A 20,528-nucleotide genomic window follows, 5' to 3' on the forward strand; every position below is an offset into this window, starting at 1 on the left:
ATAATAAACAAATAAAAAATATGTACTGTAACAACAATATGTTCGTAAATGTAATCTATATTTTATCATAACACGAGCCCATATTTAACCAATATTATTTTGACGAGTCATTGACAGTGGTTTGGAGTTGATGAAACTCACACACTGATAAAATGTCTTGGAGCTAAGACATACATACGTATATTTATTAACACATACATACACTCGCATCGTCAGATAAATGTCAATGTTTAAATGAGTGAGTGAGGTGGCGGGTGGCCCATTTTCACCCCGTGAAATAATAGGATACGAAAATATCCGAGGCAGAATATAATCCTCCTAGGAAGGTTGAACGGAATGGAAATAGGAATATGAAATGCGTGGAAGGGACGTCGGCCCACGTGCGTCCGTGAAAGGGTTGATGTTTATCTTTTGGTGATAAATCAAAATTGATGCTTATTTCATCTCGCTTAATTTTAATTTCGAGTGTGTGTTATGGCAATAATATGATTAGTTTTATCAAAACCTGTCTACCATTTTATAAGATTAAATTTAGACATGTAAAGGCAATTGACAAGATTAGAAATCATTATTAAAAATGATTTAAATATGTAACATTACACTAATTCATTTACAATATTCGAAGTTATATTAAGTCTCGTCAACTGTACAGGTATGAAGTATAAAAAATTAAAACGAAAATACTTTAGTTATATATGTATATGACTACAGATATATTTATGTTTTATAATTATTCTGTGACAGCCCTATTATTAGGGAAACTGGTATGAAAATGATGTGTTGATAATAATTAAAGGTTTCGTACGATGTCGCTTCGATTCGGATGTTATATAAACGGGGGGATAATGTAAGGCATTATAACATTACGTAGGGGTATAAAGCTTTACATTCTGATTGAATTCTGCGACTGAAATTAAGTAAGGATTTGCCTGTTTATGTTAAGGGAGAGGGATATGACGGATCAGTCAATTTGCGAGCGTTGTCTGTTAACGCCTTTGTTCTTGATTGTGTGCCGCGATTGTAATGGGTAATACACAATAACATAATTGTCGTTAATAATAACACGGAATTGTTAACTGAAAGTTGAGGATTCAAACCCTGGCGCCACTGAATTTTCATGTTCTTTTTGATAATTATTTTTCATCTCCCAATTAACACATATTTGGTTAAATACTGCCACGTGTTTATCTATCAACCCGCATCGAAGCGCCGTGATGTTAAGCTTAAATTACTGTAGAAAAGCTTGCTATTTAATACAAAAACTCGTTCACATAAGCAACTACAAGAATAATGTCATGTTTTCTTTAATTATACATAAGTACATATCTGCAGTAACTTAAGTAATTATTTACGTACAATTAACATCAATGCAAATATTTTTCAAAAAACCCACTCACGCAATATAACATTTATCGTATTGTTAATAACCAATTTACTCAACGAACTACAATTGAAAGTTAATGTAATTACTTTTTATCCCCACACACATAATGCTGCGCATCGTACAATTGTAGGAATTCAACACTTTAATGATTAAAACATTAAGTGGCAATTGCAAGCAATCAAACAAATTACAGATGGATAAGGAAACAGTAACAATAACCGCGGCGACAATTAAACGCCGAAGTGAGGTGGAACACAGGTGTTTCGATCAAAGACTAAAGATTGCGTTGCAAATGGTAAACGTACACTATATGTATCAAAGTGTTTTCATTTTGTATTGTCACAAACACACACTTTTACAAACCTTTACGGAGTTACAGTATGTATCGTGTTTTTATTTACGAAATATTTAGCGGGTAATTATTTAATGATTTCTCTCTATCTGTCACCAAAACTTTTACATTCGTAAGAAAAAGACAGCTTAACTTGTAACTATGTAACTGTTTTAAAGCATGTACTAGAATCGGATCTATATCGGATATAATGTTTATTTATGAACTTAACTTACAAAAAAGAAAATTTTGTTCGACAAAATATAGAGCGATACGTCAAAAATTCAACAAATTAAAAATAATATATTTTATTCGATTTCCACACGAGCAACGTCGGGGGAGAATCTGTTTGTGTGAAATATTCAAACGCAATACTGTTCATATGTAATTATTTCGAATTATACAAGTTAGTTGAATGCATCGACTAAGTAGTAAAATTAGTAGTTGTGTGAGTTTGTTGCTTCGGTTCCTGTGTAAATAGTCTGATGGTATGATTACAGTTGCATAATCTTCGATACATAATCAAAAAGAACTATAGCAGAATTTAGTAATAGAAAAAATAAATATCTAATAATTTAGTTTTTACTTTCTTAGAAAAAAATAATCGTAGAGGCCAAAAATTCTTGGTGCCATTTTCGATAAGTCCTGCTCTTAGATGATGATAGCTAGCCACTGAAGCCATTAGTGATCCACAGAGATAAATACAACGGTAAAATATGCGATTACTGTGATTCTATTCGAGTACGGTTAGTTTATTTTTTAAGTCTTACAGGTAGGCGGGCTGGCAAATGGGCCACAAGTGCTAAGCTACAATTATCTATATATTAGTACTTTAAGAAATATTAATCATTCATCACATCACCAATGCGTCACCAATCTTGGGAATTATACGTATGTCTCTTATACCTGTAGTTACACTGGCTTACTCACCTTTCAAACTGGACTGTATTGTTGAGTTATGATGAGTGGATGGTAGCTTAGGTAGCTAGGCAGCTTAGGCAGGCTTGAATATACCGACCAAGAATATAACAAAACGCATAATTACTTTTGTACGATATATAATTCTATTAAACCTTAAAAGTCAGTTTCTAATATCCAATCACCTAATGCTGTGGACATTAATCAACATTTAATTTTGATCTAGTTGCAGAAAATTGGCTTAAAATAAATGTTTTGAAAATAAACTAATTATTATATAGTATTATAATATTCTGCAATATAAACGTCAGCCAGTACCTACAGTGAAAATATAAAAACAATAAAATAATAATAAATGATATAACATAAAGTATAGAAAAAAGTATTTGTAATTCTGACGACTATATGTTCACCCTCATCTATTTTTTATGCGTTTCATTCCTTACTAACGTTCATCACTATTTAGAAAGATTATAGATAATATTTTTGCATAAGTTGTTAAATAAGTTATAACATTTTTTTAATATCAAATAAATAATTTAAAATTTTTATATTTTCCTATGTTTAATGTGTAAAAATACTTTACTTTGTCCAGAGTTATCAGTAAATCCATACCTGACTGATGATCTTTTTGATTGATGATCGTTTGATTTATTTATATCCCAACAAGGTATCTATAGCCTGTCAAAGAAGGAGTAGATATAAACAAACCTTAGATTCACATATTATTCCAAGTGATTTGCTAACGGCTCTGCTATATTATGCACTACAAACAGTTCTTGTTTAATATAACTTTATGTATAAAACAACACTATTCCACTTAACTACTAATATGCAATTTAATTTTCTCTCCAAGTTCAAATAACAACTTTGCAACAATATATTTGTTTTATGCCAATACCATTCCAATTGAGTACACTCAATACCGACAAATTGCAATAAGTGATGAGTCGTATCGGTTTATTTTTTTGACACCAAAACTCCCGGAGACAATCATTCATTTTTAATAAAAAAAAATGAAAGAAATGCAATTACGATATTCTATTCCTATAAATCTAATGTGGTTATAAATAATTTCTTTTGTCTATAACTGTTCCTGAGAAGTAGAATCAGTTTTTTTCCGCAGTAGCAATAAACATTTCTTGCCCGTCATTACGAACATCAGCGCAACCTATTTCCATACTAACATTAGCAATAAACTGTTTAATTCCCATCGTTTTGTTTGTGGTGTGGAACGAGGTTTACAATTAAAATGCTGTTTTGCCATCCACTTACGGCATTACTCACACCTCGCAGTCATCATGGCGCATTCATTTTGTTTTTTGCTCGAGTAAAAGCATAACGATGGAATTTCTTTTAATTAACAATACCGGCGTATTTTGAATGTCGGCGCCGGTAAACTTTTAATTCATGATTGTTCGTGTTTTTTATTAAATTTTTGCATTCTGTAAGATAATTGAATCTTAAAAAATATGTTGACTATGATTTATAAAACAAATATTACTGGGAAATAATAAAACTGTTGTAAAAATTATTTACAAGATAAAAAAAAAATCTATAAAGTTCTTTAAATACATTGTGAGTTTTTTTAAATAATTTTGTTTAAAACTGACGATTAAACAACGTAAGATCTTCGTCCGCAAATATGTGAATATAATTCATTTTTAAAGAACCAACCCGACCACAGCGCCCCCTTATCGGGTCCGCATTGTGGTTATTTTTTTGTAACTAAACCAACATATTGTGAATATAAGTATTTTGGTCCATAAGTGCAGGTCAGATAATAGCTATAGCGCTCCCTACATATTATCAGCTATAATATCTCTATCAGAAATGAGTTTTTTTTCTGTCTGTACATGACACCTTCGCATCTAGTCAAATTAAAATAAGACTGGATATGACAATAACTTATGGCCTAAATATAGAATGAAAATATTATACTATTACCCAAAGTCCACTCAAAGACATACCCCCATTGTTAATAATAAAACCAAGTCTAATAGCTAAAACAATTTTACCCGTGGCATTAATAAACCAAAATCGATCAAGTTAAAATGAAATTATAGGTTATGTCGTAACTCAGTGCGTTTGTATCCGCTCAGCGACAGTAATAACACTGTATTAATTCATCCGAGCAACTGCCTAACTGCCTAACAGCCTGTCAGGGATATCGACGCAGATAAATTTGACAATCGAAAATGATTGTTTATAATCATTAGGTACCTGCAATATCTGGCTAAGAAGTTCATCGATACATAAAATTATCATTTTGATTTACCAATTAAAGAGCGTGATTTGTAAACAAAATGTTGTAAAAATAACACAATGCTATGGAGGTCCACACTACAAGTTCCTTAGTAGAGAAAAGGAAAGGAAGGAACTTGGAATAAGCTGAGAGTATAATAAAAAGGGGAACAGTATAATCTAGTCCTATTTATTAAACAATTTACAGATAATTCTACTTCCTCGTCCCCAACTATATCTTCGTCTTCCACCATTCTCTGTTTTTTCGTGTCTCCACCTTCTCACTTTCCTTGATAATATATCCTCTTTATACTTTCCTTTCTTGTTATTCTTCTTGATATAAATTGTACAATGCGATTGTATATTGCTATTTTTTAAAAGAAATGACGAATCGATTACCATGAAAACTTAATCAAGTTCTAGTGACACAATTATGCGTTAAGTAAAACCGGTCGCATGACGTTATTATTTTTTCTTTTCGAGATAAAGACAGAAATTGATCAACGTGCAAATTATTTAAGTAGATTTCTTAAGATTTGGTGATGTGCCAAAGTTTGGATCTACATTTATTTTTAAAATTTATGATACAATATTTATTTTATAAAGTGTACTTATTTATTAATGTTAAATGTTAATAATTAATTATTAAATTATTGAAACAAAAGAGTCAACTATATAACTCATACTTTTAAAATTATTAAAAAAAATATTGTACAAAAACTTACAGTAACATTTATTATTGACAGATATACCTCATATCAAAAATAGGTATAAAAAATGTTCAATTTGATAATTCGGTAGCAGCAGCTGTTATTAACCACGGATATAATCCCTCTTTTGTGCATAGATATTAATAAAATATACTTCGATTTCGTATCTTTGATACTTGTGTTACAATGGCGTAGTCTCCTTTGTAAAAGTTTACGGATGAGTAGCTCTCAACAAGTTCTAGGTCGATTCGATTGAAAGTCGGAACTTACGTCATTCTTCGCAATACCCACTACTTATTTGTAAGTTTGAATATTTTGTAACAATACCAAAACAAAATAGATCGCGAATGCATCTTGATATTTCGATATGCAACAAGTCATAATAGTAAAGAAGAATGTAATAATAGAAGGACATACAAATGTTACTAATTTCACTTTCCTATTTTAAAATGGAAATATATCTTGTATAAATATATCGTATAAAACACCCTAAGAACTCATAAGAATCTTCCATCACTAAAACTCACATAATAACAAATATGACACATACTAATCCCGGCCCATATATTTATCCGGGATAAAACTGTATCCCGGTCAATTTACGAGTAATTAACTCTGACCCTCTTTCACGCTAAAGAGGGAGAAGTTTTATTCCGCTCGTAGAAATAGCCTCGAATTGCGTTAAAGTTGTATACTAGTGTCTTCCATAAGAACTATAATCCGTTAACGAGATTTACGTTAGTCAATTAAAATTAGTTTTTCAAAAGTATTGTATTCTGTATAAAAAATTATAATTAAAGTAGGACAGCAATTAAAATAAAGTTATATTTTGGTAAAATTCTTGTTGAGGTCTGTTTCAGTATTGTTTTTTTCTATTTCTTAATAAAATATAATTTTCTGTTAATTATAAAACCTCCTTACATTAACAAATATTACACTTATAACTGTAGAAGTAATGTAAACTCGATCGTTCACAAATTTATCACGTACCAGTATTTTTAATAGTTACTAACATCCGTTCCTTTATATTATAATGTTTACGCAACGATTGTCCAAGACTTCCTTAAAAATATGACTTTATTACTGAGGGTAAAGTGAAATTACATCACATTGATGTGTTTCATTCCAAGTCGTGTACAATACGTCGCTTTTCTTCAGCCTATAACTTCTCAAATTGCCGTCGTAAGTGAGGGACGCGGATTAGCGCGTGCTAGGGCAAATATTTTATTACAGTCCAAATCTCCAGCCCTCAACGTTTTATTGTTCATAAGGCTCGTCCGAGCCAAATGAAAGAGTTTATGGCAAACACATAAGTCTGACGGTGTTGCAAGTGAGATAAATATTTCCCCGATTTTGTAGAAATCTGGTCTTCAAGCTTAATTGAGTCATTTATTTACTAAATATTTATAGGTAACATAATTACATAATGTAAATATTAGTATAATTAATTAAAATTAATTTCATATTTTAAAATAATATAAATAATTAATTGTGTGTTTGTTAGTTAATATAAAAAAAGCAAAATTGAATCCCAAATAAATGTTTTGTCACACAGCATTTAATGTATGGACATTAATAGTCTTGGATCAGGTAACACTGTCTGGTTCGTCTTGTTGACTCAAGTTATTGGCAGTCCACATTTTGCCGGCTATTGTGTATTACTGTTATTGATTGTACTTCGCACGTGACTTGTGTTGATGATAATAGCTTGTATCTCTTACGGGCGTTTCTTGTAACGCATATTGACATTAAGGGGTGGCTATACAAAGTGTACATTTGCCAAATTATAAAGTAAAAAAAATAGGTTTAAAATAAAACGAAATAGATTAAAGAGTACCAGTCACTACCTTCCGTTCAATAGTAATTGTTTTAAAATAATATATATTATACGACGCTTATGCAAGCGACAAGCTGCGATTTATCCACTGAATTGCAGACAATTATTTCGCCCAATCGTATATGCCATTGGTGCACTGACCGTACAATTATGTGTTTATTGTAAACGCTACGATTGCCGGCCGCCTGTAATTTTCTTTTAATTCGCCTTGTTTTGTATCATTTCGAGTTTCTTTTGCCGTTTTTGTTTTGAGATTTGTTGGATTCAGTGATATCGCCTCGGAGCGATCATTTACTTTTTGGAAAATATAATTTTATTAATGCAAATCAGTATGGAACGAAAACTTGTAACTTTAATAGCTTAATCCATTATATAATAATTATGCTCTTTTTAGGAGTCATTCATGAAACTAAAATCTATATAACCTTTTTCTAATCAGTATGCACCATCTTATACGAAATATTAGAATTAATAAAATGAAAACAATAATAGCATCAGGTACAAATTCAATATATATGAATAGTGACGTCATTATTAGACCATAGATATATCGAAATTCGTCAATTTTACAATCTCCGCGTCAATAGTAACGTGAATATATCGAACATAGATGAAATTGTTGGTTTCACTAGAAATTATTTAGATTCATTAAAAACAATTAAGTTATACTTTAGCATTGTACGTTTGAACAATAATAGTTATAAACTTCGGTCAACTACATTGTTAGCCAAAGCGCTCGCTCGTCTCGCTTTACAGCCAACCATTTATACCTCACTCATTCGATTATTTCGTAATCTCTCTCGTAATAAAACTCAATGGTTATTATCTCTGGACTTGCAAATATATTTTTTACACTACGGCTTGTTTCAAATCGAATTAATATTCCTGTTGACTTCGTACTTTGATTAAGTTCTGTATAACATAGATTAAATGTTTCTGCTTGGGCGCTATAAAAATCAAATAAACAAGACTATTAAAAGCAGACGGAACGAAAACTTTTTTACTAATAAAAAAACATAGTCCTTAAATTTTGTGGTTATGATCGCCTTTATCCCAACCTCCTTTAAACATATAAGTGATATAATTGAGGTTTCGATTCTATCGATTCTAATTTTAAATAATGGTCGGTAATTTAGTTCGATCATTTGTCGAGGACAGTCCGTCGGTATTCGATCAATAAATCGTTGAAAATCGTTATAATAACGGCTCTAAATCGACGTTTCATTTCTTTAAATGCCTGATCAGTGGATTCGCTTAATAATAGTTATAATCATAATCGATGATCATTTTGTTGGTTTCGATGGAATGTCTTCAAATGCGATTAGGTTTTTTATCCAAATACTTAATACTTATGGGTGATAAGTATTCGATTCTAAATTAAGATAATGAAATTATACGTAATTATATTAATGGATTTATAAGTCAATAGGCATGACGTAATATAGTTTAATAGTTAAATGGTCTATAAAATTATAGAAATAAACATAAAAGTACTAGTAAATTGTCACAAATTTTATTAATAAAATTAATCACTAATGTTTTTGGGTATTTGTAATATTATATATATATATTATAATGTCATTAGAAGGAGTCAAATAATTAAATATACACATGAGAAAGAGAGTGTATGGAAGGGTTATTGTAACCGCAGGTTATTACGAGATTTAACACGTATTTAGTTAATTAGTAAGTGCGGTTGACCGGCGCGGTTGACCAGTTGTTGGGTTCTTATACTTTAGGGATTTGTAAATACGATTTTTGGTACACTAACCCAATTGTGGTTAGGTATTAACCTTTTATTTATATCATATAACACAAGTTTCTAACTTCTATAGTTATAGTAACAATAATAGTTCGACTCTTTTTTACTTCATTACATTTAGCGGTAATAATATGTGAATTAAATGTAATTAATTAGATAATAAAAATTATAATCGTTTGCTTAATATTCAAACATATTTATGGAATCCTCGCATAAGTATTTAAAAAAAAAAAAAAATTGTTTTCGCCAGTTCTTTTTTTCCAAATTGATAGTAGATTTTTTACTATGACTTAAATAGTAACTGTAAAGCTTAATAATACCTAAATAATTTTGAATTTAAATTTGACAAAAATCAATAACTAGTCTTGTTTTTAATTCGCTGGGTTTCGATGAAGTAGTTATTAAATCGTTATTTCAGAAATTAGTTACCTTATTATTTCTGTAAAAACAAAAACATCTAACTCGTAAAACTCAAAGCTAACATCAAGTATATTAAATGCGGTGTATGGCTGAGAAGATAACAGGCGGTAACTAAGTAAATACAGCCGGTCAATTAATTCAGGGTCCATTGGTCATAATGTTTGTTACATTCTAACTTTAAATTATTATTATTGTGGATTAGATAATTTTAACATGCTTTTATACTATTCAATAACAAAAAAGTAACTTTTAACATTTACAAAAAAGAAAATATTTTTTTCTATGATGTATATATGTATTTAAATAGGTACTCGTTGATCACTTTAATGGTGAGGAGAATATGATTGTTGCGTGATATTTGAAAGGTTTCGGTTCAAATTCTGTTTTACCGATTCATTCAATGTAGTTAAAACCCTGAGTGTTAATTATTATTATTTATAAAGTATATGGCAATTTGATTCACGTAAAACAGCCATAGTTTTACTTATTTTATATCTCATCAGTATTTAAATCGTAGTTTCATATTATTAGTGATTTTAACATGAAACTAGTTAGGATTTGAGACTAATTTAAATAAACTTATGTAATTTGGAAGATATAAAAATATATGCTATTGCTTAAGTTCAAAAGGAGCGGAGGAAGAGATATTGAAATACCTTGATTTATAAATGTTAACAATTTGTGAATGTTTTCAAATATAACTGATCCCTAATCATGTAACAAAGCGAACACATATTAAATACTCAGCAATCCTAAAATCCTTTGTAGAGCGTACAATGGAAAAGGGTGTTTTCCTTAACGGTCCAAACGTTAATTCGTGTTTAATTCGACACCTTGTTAATTGTTTCCGACACCCCAGTCCGTTTGGTGACCTCTGGGGGGGTATGGACATCCAAAGACCACCCGATACCGACTACCCCATAGGGGGTCATTTTAAGAATATTTGCCTTCCACCCCCATGTTTACACGGGTTGTTTGTGGTACCCAGAAAACAATAGTCTCGAAATTCATTGCTCATTTTATTATTGTTGATACGCCGTTTTACGGGCGATTCGATTATTGGAACGAGTAATTAAATGATAATACCGGGTATTAATTGGATTTTACCTGAGTAGGTTCGCGATTACATTTAAGTGCTATGCTATTTATTATAAGGAATTGAAAACGGGAATTACAATTTATGCCGCGCCCAAATTTTCATAAACCCTTTATTGGGTATAAGCTTAATCAATATTTATATTTCATAATGATTTAAATTATAACATATATAACCAATAAATTAAAACTAACTTCTATTCATGAAAAACGATATATTTCATCAGTATTTAATAATAGATACTTACTGAGTTTTAATGTAGTTTATTACCTTGTTGCAGAAATGGCACGAATGGACAAGTCACCACTCCTGGCTAATGGCTACAATGCACCACCCACTCACCTGGGACCAATGGGCTTCATGCACCAACATGCACTCATGTCCCCTGGCATGCCTCATCACGGTGTACCAAGACCTGACGGCTCTATCATTAAAGGTCAACCAATGCACAACATGGAAGCACTCGCGAGGTAAGATATAACATTTTTACCAATTTATAATACAATACCATATTTGTTAAAATATTAGGTAGAAGTAAAAACAATGTGTTTTATACGAATAATGTACATAATTAATATTAAACTAATTTCAACCACGTGTAAGCGAAAAAGACTGATATCAAATTAGACTTTGTTAAGAGTGGGGAAATATATTGCTAGAAGCTAAAGCGCTAAGGAAGATTTGTATTTCGAATGTAGTCAAAATACCTACATTTCTCATAATGTAAATAAATTAACTTATATGGCTTTAAGTTGATAATCATGGTATTTTAGATATACATTTCATCTTTAGCGCTTAAAGACTTATAACGCCATCTAGCGACGTTTTTGGAAAAAAATATGAACGTATTTTTTTTTAAATAATTTGCCTACTATAATTAATGTATAGAGACAATCTATATATAAACTGATGCGTTTTGAATATGTAATAAAACGTCAAATAAACAAATACAGCTTACAGCGGATATTGGTCGCGTAAAACTGCGGCTTCCCAAACATGGTATGAGCTGGTATTAATTCTGTAATATGTACCATTTTCCCACATGGACTACCATTGAGGTCTACGACGTAATTTATGATGGAATTGACTTTATTTTAATTTTATTCATTGAAAAATATGAGTTTAATAATCATATATTTACCAGATAGTGTACCACAAATGTTAATTTAACACAATACTCTTTTCCCATAAGTCTCAGAGTAAAAGAATGCAAAGTATATCAGTGTTTGGGCAGTAATATCTCCTACTTAGATTGGCTTGTAAGATTGTTCGGCGTAGCTCAAATCCGGTCAGTAAAAAAAATATTGTTTTTTATGAATATTATACCTATTCGTAACTTCAATCGTATTTTTGTATTTTGAATAAATACTTTCATAAAAATAACAATAACCGAAAACAAATTAACACATAATTATATAAGTGTCAATTATATTAATCGTTTAAATTTATACCAAAATTCTATACATAATATATCATATGTGACGTGCTAAAACAATTACAGTTAATTAAGTCATAATGAGCTTATATACATAAGTTAATGAAAAAGAAGCCTATAAGCGGGTCACAAGTGATACAGGTTAAATGACTGACTTAATCCAATAAGAAAAGTACAAACACTGAGTGCCCTCACTTCCGCCCGAAGACCCGCAGTGCTCACTTGACTTGACTTACCCCAAGCTTACCCCACTGTCTTACTGCCACCCAAGTGATTCAACTACAAGTACAATAACCTACAAAAGTATTACATCCGTTAACACATATGCCATATGAATGTTGCGTTATATTACAATGTATTGAACAGTAGTAGATAGGTACTTTAAAAATCTAACGAGGACTAATTCTACAGGGAATTTGACTATCAGAGATGGTATTACAAGACGTTTTTTGAATTGAATCCTATATTAAATATCTTGCTCCTGGATATAATTATCATCTCAATCTTAGAATAAGTTCGCACACTCTTTTTTCCGTATTTTTTTTTTGTAAGCGTTAATAAAAAAATACTTAAAAATAATAATGTAACATTATTTACAACTTAAAAAAATATTTGATATGTTTTTTACGCAATCTGTATATTACTCTCTTAAGACGAGTCTGAAGTATTTACGGAGCTTCTAAAGGGACAAAAGTATGCTTCAGTATAAGATGAGAATGAACGAGCCCTTACCAGAACCCTTTAACTATTGTAAGAAGTATTCCCTCGAAGAAAAGTTTAATGAAAACAAAGTGCTAAAGTAATTGAGAAACAATTTCGACGATCACGCATGAGTTGTTACGACACAAATATAAGCGATTGTTTTAAAAACATAATTAATTTCTTCGACCCCTCGCTCAGCCTAACGGAACATTTAATATCGAGTGCTCATAATTATTCCTTTTACATTCAAACCCTTTTTTATTAGCAAATTTTATTCTTAAATACTTGAGAACAATTTGTTGCAAGTTTTGTCTTTCTAGAGGACTTATTGGTTTCAAAAACTCTCTTTGTAATAAAAGTCGTTGTTTTATATTATTAACGAAAAAAACTGTCACCGTTTTTTTGCTTTACTCTCTTTATTTTATATTTAATTTTACATGTTTCATCTTTATTTCTCTTATTATGTACCTTTTGTCTGCAGATCTGGTATTTGGGAGAACTGTAGAGCGGCTTACGAGGACATCGTAAAACATCTAGAAAGGTAAGCAAGTTATTTTTCTTTTTTTTATTATTATAATTTCAATTATTTCGTTATATATTATAATAAAACTTATTCGACCTTTCTATTATTAAAACAGAGTTCAGTTCATTCAGAGCTTGGACGGCAATTAATTAAATACAAAATCGTTTTTAATTTAAACAGCTTGAAAATGACACAGGGGAGTGTGAAATTAGAGAAGACAATTAGATCGGTGGATCGGGTGTATTTTTAACAAATGACCGCTCGGCGGCTTCGGCGGCACGGGGCGCGAACAATTCATCAAACTCATTCTGGGCTAATCTCGATGCGAGGAAAATGCGGCTCTCATGTAAATTGGGCCGATTCGAGGGCCAATGGTTAGGGGAAACGCTTTTCTTTTCCTGCTTAATGGATGGTGATTGATCGGCGGGCTCGAACGATACTAGCGGTTTTGACTTCATTTTCAAGTGCCGATTAAGTGCATCGATTTTGATTTGAAACCTTTAGTATATAAATATACTCGTTTAATTTTTTATATAAATCTTTTCAACGAAATCTCTTAACCTTTTTCGTATAAAGGTATAAAATTACAAACATTTTTTTTTAAATATGTTTAATTAAAAGAGGTTTCATATTAAATATACCTAAAAAAGTTAGAGGTTATATATAATATTTTTTTTTAATTTTCGATGTCCTAAAATTCTAGGCTTATTTAATATATTGTGCTAATTAATCCTCTAGATTTGAAAATAAAACGTATCCATGGTCCATGCGAGTTGGGTAGAATTACAGTCGGACAGCCAGCCTTGTACCGATGTGTCACTGTCAGTCGCGATCGCCCGCCACGGGTATAGGATTAAGGCTGTTTTAAAAGAAATTACTTGGTAATTTTTGGGTTGCCTATCTATTGTGCGATTCGTTTTATATTTTGAACGATCTAAAATCTTTACTCCGACGTACTACTTTAAGCTCATGCTGTACTGTAATATAAAACAAAAAGTATACAACTATTTCGCGCTTTGGTGGTCACAAGTTGCTCTACTATTTCATAACGTATTTGAAATTAGCAGAGATGAATTAGTTAACTTTTTCTATGAATACAAATCACGGAATCAAATCATTGAGGTCCATATTATAGTCATTCTACTCAGTCAGTAATTTGTTTTTGTTGTTCATGTCGATGCTCGGATATAGAAAAAAAATCATAAGGAAACCTGAACGGGTTAAATGAAAATCTGCCACTTTTGTATCCGCTTTGGAGTGTGGCAGAATTAGCTCCTAATCTTAAAAAGGCCGAAAAGAAGTCACACCGAGAGATTTACAGATATACCTAAATTATAACGAATAAAAAAACTTACAGAACTTATAGATTTATATAAATAATGATTATATATGTATCTATAACATAAAGAAACGAAGTTGAAGAAAAAGTATTTAAATGGAATATAAATTAAAGGTTCATATGACGCACATCTTATAATTCTGATATTGACATTTATAACAAGCTACAATGTTTATTAATATCGAGGTCCTTGGTTTATCGGCTCGGTTCGTTTGATTCGCGCATGCGCCGACCGGTTCTCGATCCTAAGTCCAATTAATTGACAGGATTATCTCTGATTTAATATAATTCGTAGTTACTGTTCGTAGGTACTGTTTGTTTTGCATTTTTCAAGTGCACTCAGTCGTGATTATTAGACTCTTTGTGAACAGTTTTGCATTTGTTCATCTTAATTGATATGGAATGGAATAAGGAAAGTATTACTTGAAATTACTTGTCTTAATTAATAATAAGCGTTGTACATGTCCCCGTTTGAGTAAATAAGAGGTCAATTTACTGCTAAGTTGAGGTTGAGTCTTGATCTACCACGCTGCTCTAGAGAGCGTTCGCGGCTGTGTTTTCTTCTTAATTCCACCGCCACATTCAGCTTTCTTGCTTTTATTGCCGATTACAGGATAAATTTTATTAAAAACATTTGAATCTGCAACATTCAACACAAAAATGTTACTTTGCCATAATTTATTCGTATACATTATTTATAAAGAGAGATAAACAGATAAAATTGCGACAACAGATATTAAACGTATCCGAATCTGCAGTAAATCAAACGACGACTCAATTAACAGTCAACAAATCGTTGGGATCTATGCATTGGTCCGGTTTAATTCCGTTTCGGATCGAATTAGCTGCGATTAATCGGCGTACGGCGGGTTAAGCCGGCAGAGCCGGGTAGCCGGGAGCCGGGACAGCCGGCAGAGCCGAGGGCATACGCTGCACACATCGCTCTGACGTCGATCGTTATTCACCGTGCCCCTTGCTCTGGAAAGATACCTTTGTTTGTTTATCCCTAATTATAGTTCTCAAGCGATCATTTTATAAACTTGGACTTCCGCTTTCTAATAATTAAAAAGTAATTCCATCTATTCATTTTAGTGTACTTTGTAATCAGGTAATCATTACAATTAAATTATTGTTGCCTGATCTGATTACTGATTCCTGATCTTATAGGAATAAAAGTACATTTTGCCCAACTTGAATGAATAGCGCATTTTCTGTTAAGATAAATAAGAGTCAATAGGAAACTCAAACAAATCAGAAATCATGTGTTTGTATAAAAATTTAATTTGTTATCAGCTCATAGTAGAAAATGTCAAGAATCGCGATGGTAACATTTGCGTGATTGAATCCTCTACCATTAATTTCAACGAAGATCAAACGAAGACCGAGGGTGATATTTATCAAGGATATTGCGAATTATTTTAATCAAATCAAATTCCCTTCGTTGTAAACAAATGCTTTTGATTAATGAGACGCGCGACAGAGCTTCGTCGCTGTGATAAAACACCCGAGGAAAAGACAAAATTAATGGTCATAAAATGAACTCTTGTATCCGAGAGATAAAGATGCTGAATGCTTCGGATCTTCAATAATTTTTCCACGCTTCTATTTGAAGGATGATACCAAAGATCGCATCTGGTGACTGTACATTTATGTCATGATTTCGTTTGAGATCATTTTCGCGCGTTTACGGCTAAAGTTTCAGCAGAGTTATTTAGATTGTCATGACACGAAGTCATTAATAATAGCGACTTTTGATTTTCAGTTGGCTAGTATGCGTAGGGAGTTGCGTAAAGGGTGCCGAGTCATGGCAGTCAGCCCTCTGAATACCTTCCGAGATTGTCACCGATGCGGTCGTACTGGCATTTTACGTAGCTCTTTGTACTTTGCCCTTTTATAGCTGAAACTATTCGGGTAGTTCCGATGGTGAACCGAACTATTTATTGCGTTTGCTTTGATATTCCTTGCTTGATGTTTATCTGTATGGAATTTTTACAATAATTCAATAATTTTACTAGTTATCAAATTTTATACATTCTCAAACTATATTTAAAAATAGTAAAACAAAATAGTCAAAGAAATAACTCTAACAAATAAAGAGCAAAACACAGAGATAGCATTAAGGTTTAATATTGTAACCAGGGAGCGTCTAACATTGTTATAGCGTAAGTTGCAACGTCAGCCTATATTAATCTGGATCCGGCGCCTGACAGCACAAGTCAAATTTCTCATCAAAAATAAGAATTAATGGCGAACAGCATTAATCATTAGCTCGCAAACAGCACGAGGTGTCCGTATCCCATTATTTTGCATTACTAATGATATGTACACAGCGATAAGGGATGCTTTATAAAAACCTCTGAGGTATCAACTTTCTTCATCGATTTTGTGTAAGCTCGCTAATGTTTCATTATTTTGTGATGGCGTGGAATTTGTTTTTATTCGAATAATTTGAATTGAAACTTTGCTGCCACGGTACTTGTGAAAATAGTGAAATACGTGGCTCCGGAATGCTAATTTGAAATTAGGATTAAATTTTATGCGGAAGCGCGTACAGATTGTAGAAGATTTATTACTCAGGTGTCACTCTGAAATGATTTTGTAAAAATGTTGCTATATTTTAGACTTTCGTATTGATTAACGTTTATTTTCAATATCGTTTGGAATTACTTAATCTATATTCCGTTGATATTTTAAAAACGTCATATACTTAACGAAGTGTGACGAGACGTCAAAGTGAGCAATCAATTAGATGCCTTCACTCAATAATTTTTAATAAGTTTGAAACACTAATCACTTCCTCCCCAAAAGGCGTGACCGTTCTATTTCTAGAACTTGGCCACGCTGTCAATGACAGAAGATGTCACTTTTCCTTTAATTACGTAGCGGCCTCATTCCTTCGCGCCCTATTAGTACGCATCAATCAATGTTGCCAATACCTATTTTTTACCCTGCGACTCGAATGTTTTTTCTCTTGGTGCGTTTTTGTTTACGAAGATTTTTTTAAGTGGGGAATAATTTGATGAGGTCCGCCACCCGACTGTGTTGGACGCGGCAATGCTCATTTGTCATCGTCTTGTCATTTCTGCGTTTCTTTCGAACAGTTGTATCGCTAAAGTAATTATGTAATTTTTAGTAGACTTTTTCCACTCGACTCGTGGATGGTTATTGTATATCCATAGCAACGTTGTAATAATGGAGTTGCTGATGATGTTTACTCTTTACAATCTAGATGATTAAATAATAAAAAACAAGGTAATAAGAATAACCAATAAGAACGGATTAATCAACATAACTCTATTTAACTTAATTCATATATATATATATATATATATTATATATTATTATCAGAATCTAAATATATATATTATATATTATTATCAGATACGTCTAGTGCATAGAGTTCAAAGTTAGTTATCTGATGTTTTTTTATTATTTTTTTCAAGATTGGGTTATGAGGATAGTCAGCTGTTAAGTAAGAAGTTGGGATTCTAACCAATAATAACCATTAATAAGAAGAAAAGATAATAGCTATTATAGTATTATTCATTAGAAAACTTTCTGATTTTAAATAACTTGCTGGTATTAATACTATCAAAGAAATAAAACCAAACGAATCTATATTTATAATTTCAGTAAGTGAGGATTATCATATAATTGCAGAAAAACTATGAATACGTAATTACATGCCATGTTGATACCGACATCGATGGGGTAAATCAAATATGTGAATCCACAGATCAAAAGAATTCATTACAGTGTGTAAATCACAATTTGCATGTGGCGCAAAGTTATCATGAATATGCATGCGAAACGCCTGAGTTTGAGCAATCTATGCTGCGTTTAAATTATCTTCCTACTCGTATTGTTTTGCCATTACATTCACATTAATGGTAATATTTTTTAAACAATACATTTTACATACGACTTAAATAATATACCAATCAATTATTTGTAATCAAAACTGTATTTTTATCGGAAATATTTGGAAACGAAACAAAATGAAAATAATGCAGAATATATGAATAATAAGGAATAACATAAGACCTTTATATGTATAACAAATAAAAACCGTAATCGATCGAAAAAACACATCACTAAGACCTCATCGATGATAGGATATTAGTAACATATTACATCGACATCGGCAAGTGTAATAGAACGTCGAAGCAAGCGCTCCGTCAGGCAGCATTGCTGACTGGGCATCAAACCGGACACTTGCCATTCCGTTCGCTTCCTGACCTTTTCCCGCTTCCCGTTTTGTTATGCAAATCCGAAGCGGTGAAATTACAACGCGAATAAAAAGTATTTTACTGTTTACACGCTGACTCCGCGCCGACTCCGTGTCGAGTGTGAGCACGCATTAATCAACTGAATAAGCCTTTTTTCATTTGTTCTTTATTAACCTAATACTTATTAGATATCACACGGAAAAGTTTAATTCAGAAAAACAAATTGCATAATTTTTACAGTTCATGATGCTGCTCGGTAATTGTATGAAATGCATCAATAATAAATAATTGATTGAACATAAGTAAGGGTCATCCGGCGTAGCATCGAATGGCTAAATAACCGCACTCAACCCTACGCCACAAATCAAATGTTTTGATAGCGCGGTATTAACGAGACAATTTGATTGCGGACATATCGCGTTAAATTGCTTCTAAATTATATTTTCTGTTTACTTTCTGCCGAACTCCCCGCTCGCGCTGTATCGGTCGCTCGGAACAGATGGCTTTGTTTCTATTGCGTCGATTATCGGAAAGAACAAACATACTGTTTTTATAATGTTTCAGTAAACGATATTGATTGGAAATGTTTTTTCTTTTACATAAATTTGGTAAGTTTAAAGACTTTTTTGTTGACGGTACCTACTGTGATATTAAGGACTAACATATTTATAATATTACAACGTTCATAATTTAACTACATATCCTTGACATAAAAAATATATAATTTTGACAACACGTATAAAGAAATTTTCGATAAGTTCATTAAAATTAACTTAATGCTTATCTTTAAGATAATGTTAAGTTTATCAATGGAACGAACAATACTATGATCGATGTGGCTTGGTCGAATCTTTCTGAGATAATCGTCTTCAGAATGTATCCGCTCATTAGATGATATCTCAGAGACATTTATATCATCAAACTAAATTTCTAACACCTTAATCCTGTTCCATTTTTTTATTGCTTTTCAATTTCAAAACTGCCCAAAAATGTTAAAACTTATGTTCGTTACTTACTATTTTGAACAATCACGTCACTATATACCTGACTTTGACTTAATAAATAAATATTAATCTATACAAATATTGCATTACAAAAAAACTCATAATATAATAATAATAAAAAGTTTCCAATATCGCCTCATTAGAAACACGTTGCGGTGAACGCGAACGATCACTTCGATTGCAATCATTACCCATGCGACTGCTCCGTGTGCATCCAGCGATCACAGCCGATGAACAAGTCCAATCATCTACGTTAGAGAAATTTATGCTATTCGACGAGCTGCGCTGGAAGCCGCTGGAAGGCAAGAGAGGATTTGTCGCGTCACATTATCCAAGGAATTGAATTGGAAGTGTGTCGTTCAATGTGAATTCTCTGCGGTTATCCCATATGCTGCATGCCTTGAAGCCGTACTTATGCAATCTGTGGTCGGCAAAATATACGACTAGGATTACAAAATAAAAAAAAAAACACATAGCATCACAACGACGTAATGGGCAATACAACTCACATTTCCCTAAAGGTATTACAATGAAATTCAACATTATCAAAAAGCATTCCCATTACAGATAATGGTAATGTCCCTAAAAAGTCGG

General features: G+C 31.9%; 1 protein-coding gene across 7 annotated transcripts in view; it reads left to right on the top strand.

The window, feature by feature from the left end:
- Positions 1-20,528, top strand: part of LOC125066211 (dachshund homolog 1) — a 128,510-nt gene that overhangs the window by 54,481 nt on the left and 53,501 nt on the right. For 4 of the 7 annotated variants that reach the window (XM_047674190.1, XM_047674191.1, XM_047674192.1 and 1 more), the window contains 2 exons: positions 10,965-11,172; positions 13,321-13,380. In XM_047674190.1, coding sequence (XP_047530146.1) covers positions 10,965-11,172; positions 13,321-13,380 — 268 coding nt within the window. The remainder of the gene's footprint in view (positions 1-10,964; positions 11,173-13,320; positions 13,381-20,528) is intronic. The other 3 variants (XM_047674193.1, XM_047674195.1, XM_047674197.1) reach the window with 1 other exon arrangement.

The sequence above is a fragment of the Vanessa atalanta genome, chromosome 9, assembly GCF_905147765.1.
Source record: "Vanessa atalanta chromosome 9, ilVanAtal1.2, whole genome shotgun sequence".
Taxonomy (NCBI): Eukaryota; Metazoa; Arthropoda; class Insecta; order Lepidoptera; family Nymphalidae; genus Vanessa; species Vanessa atalanta.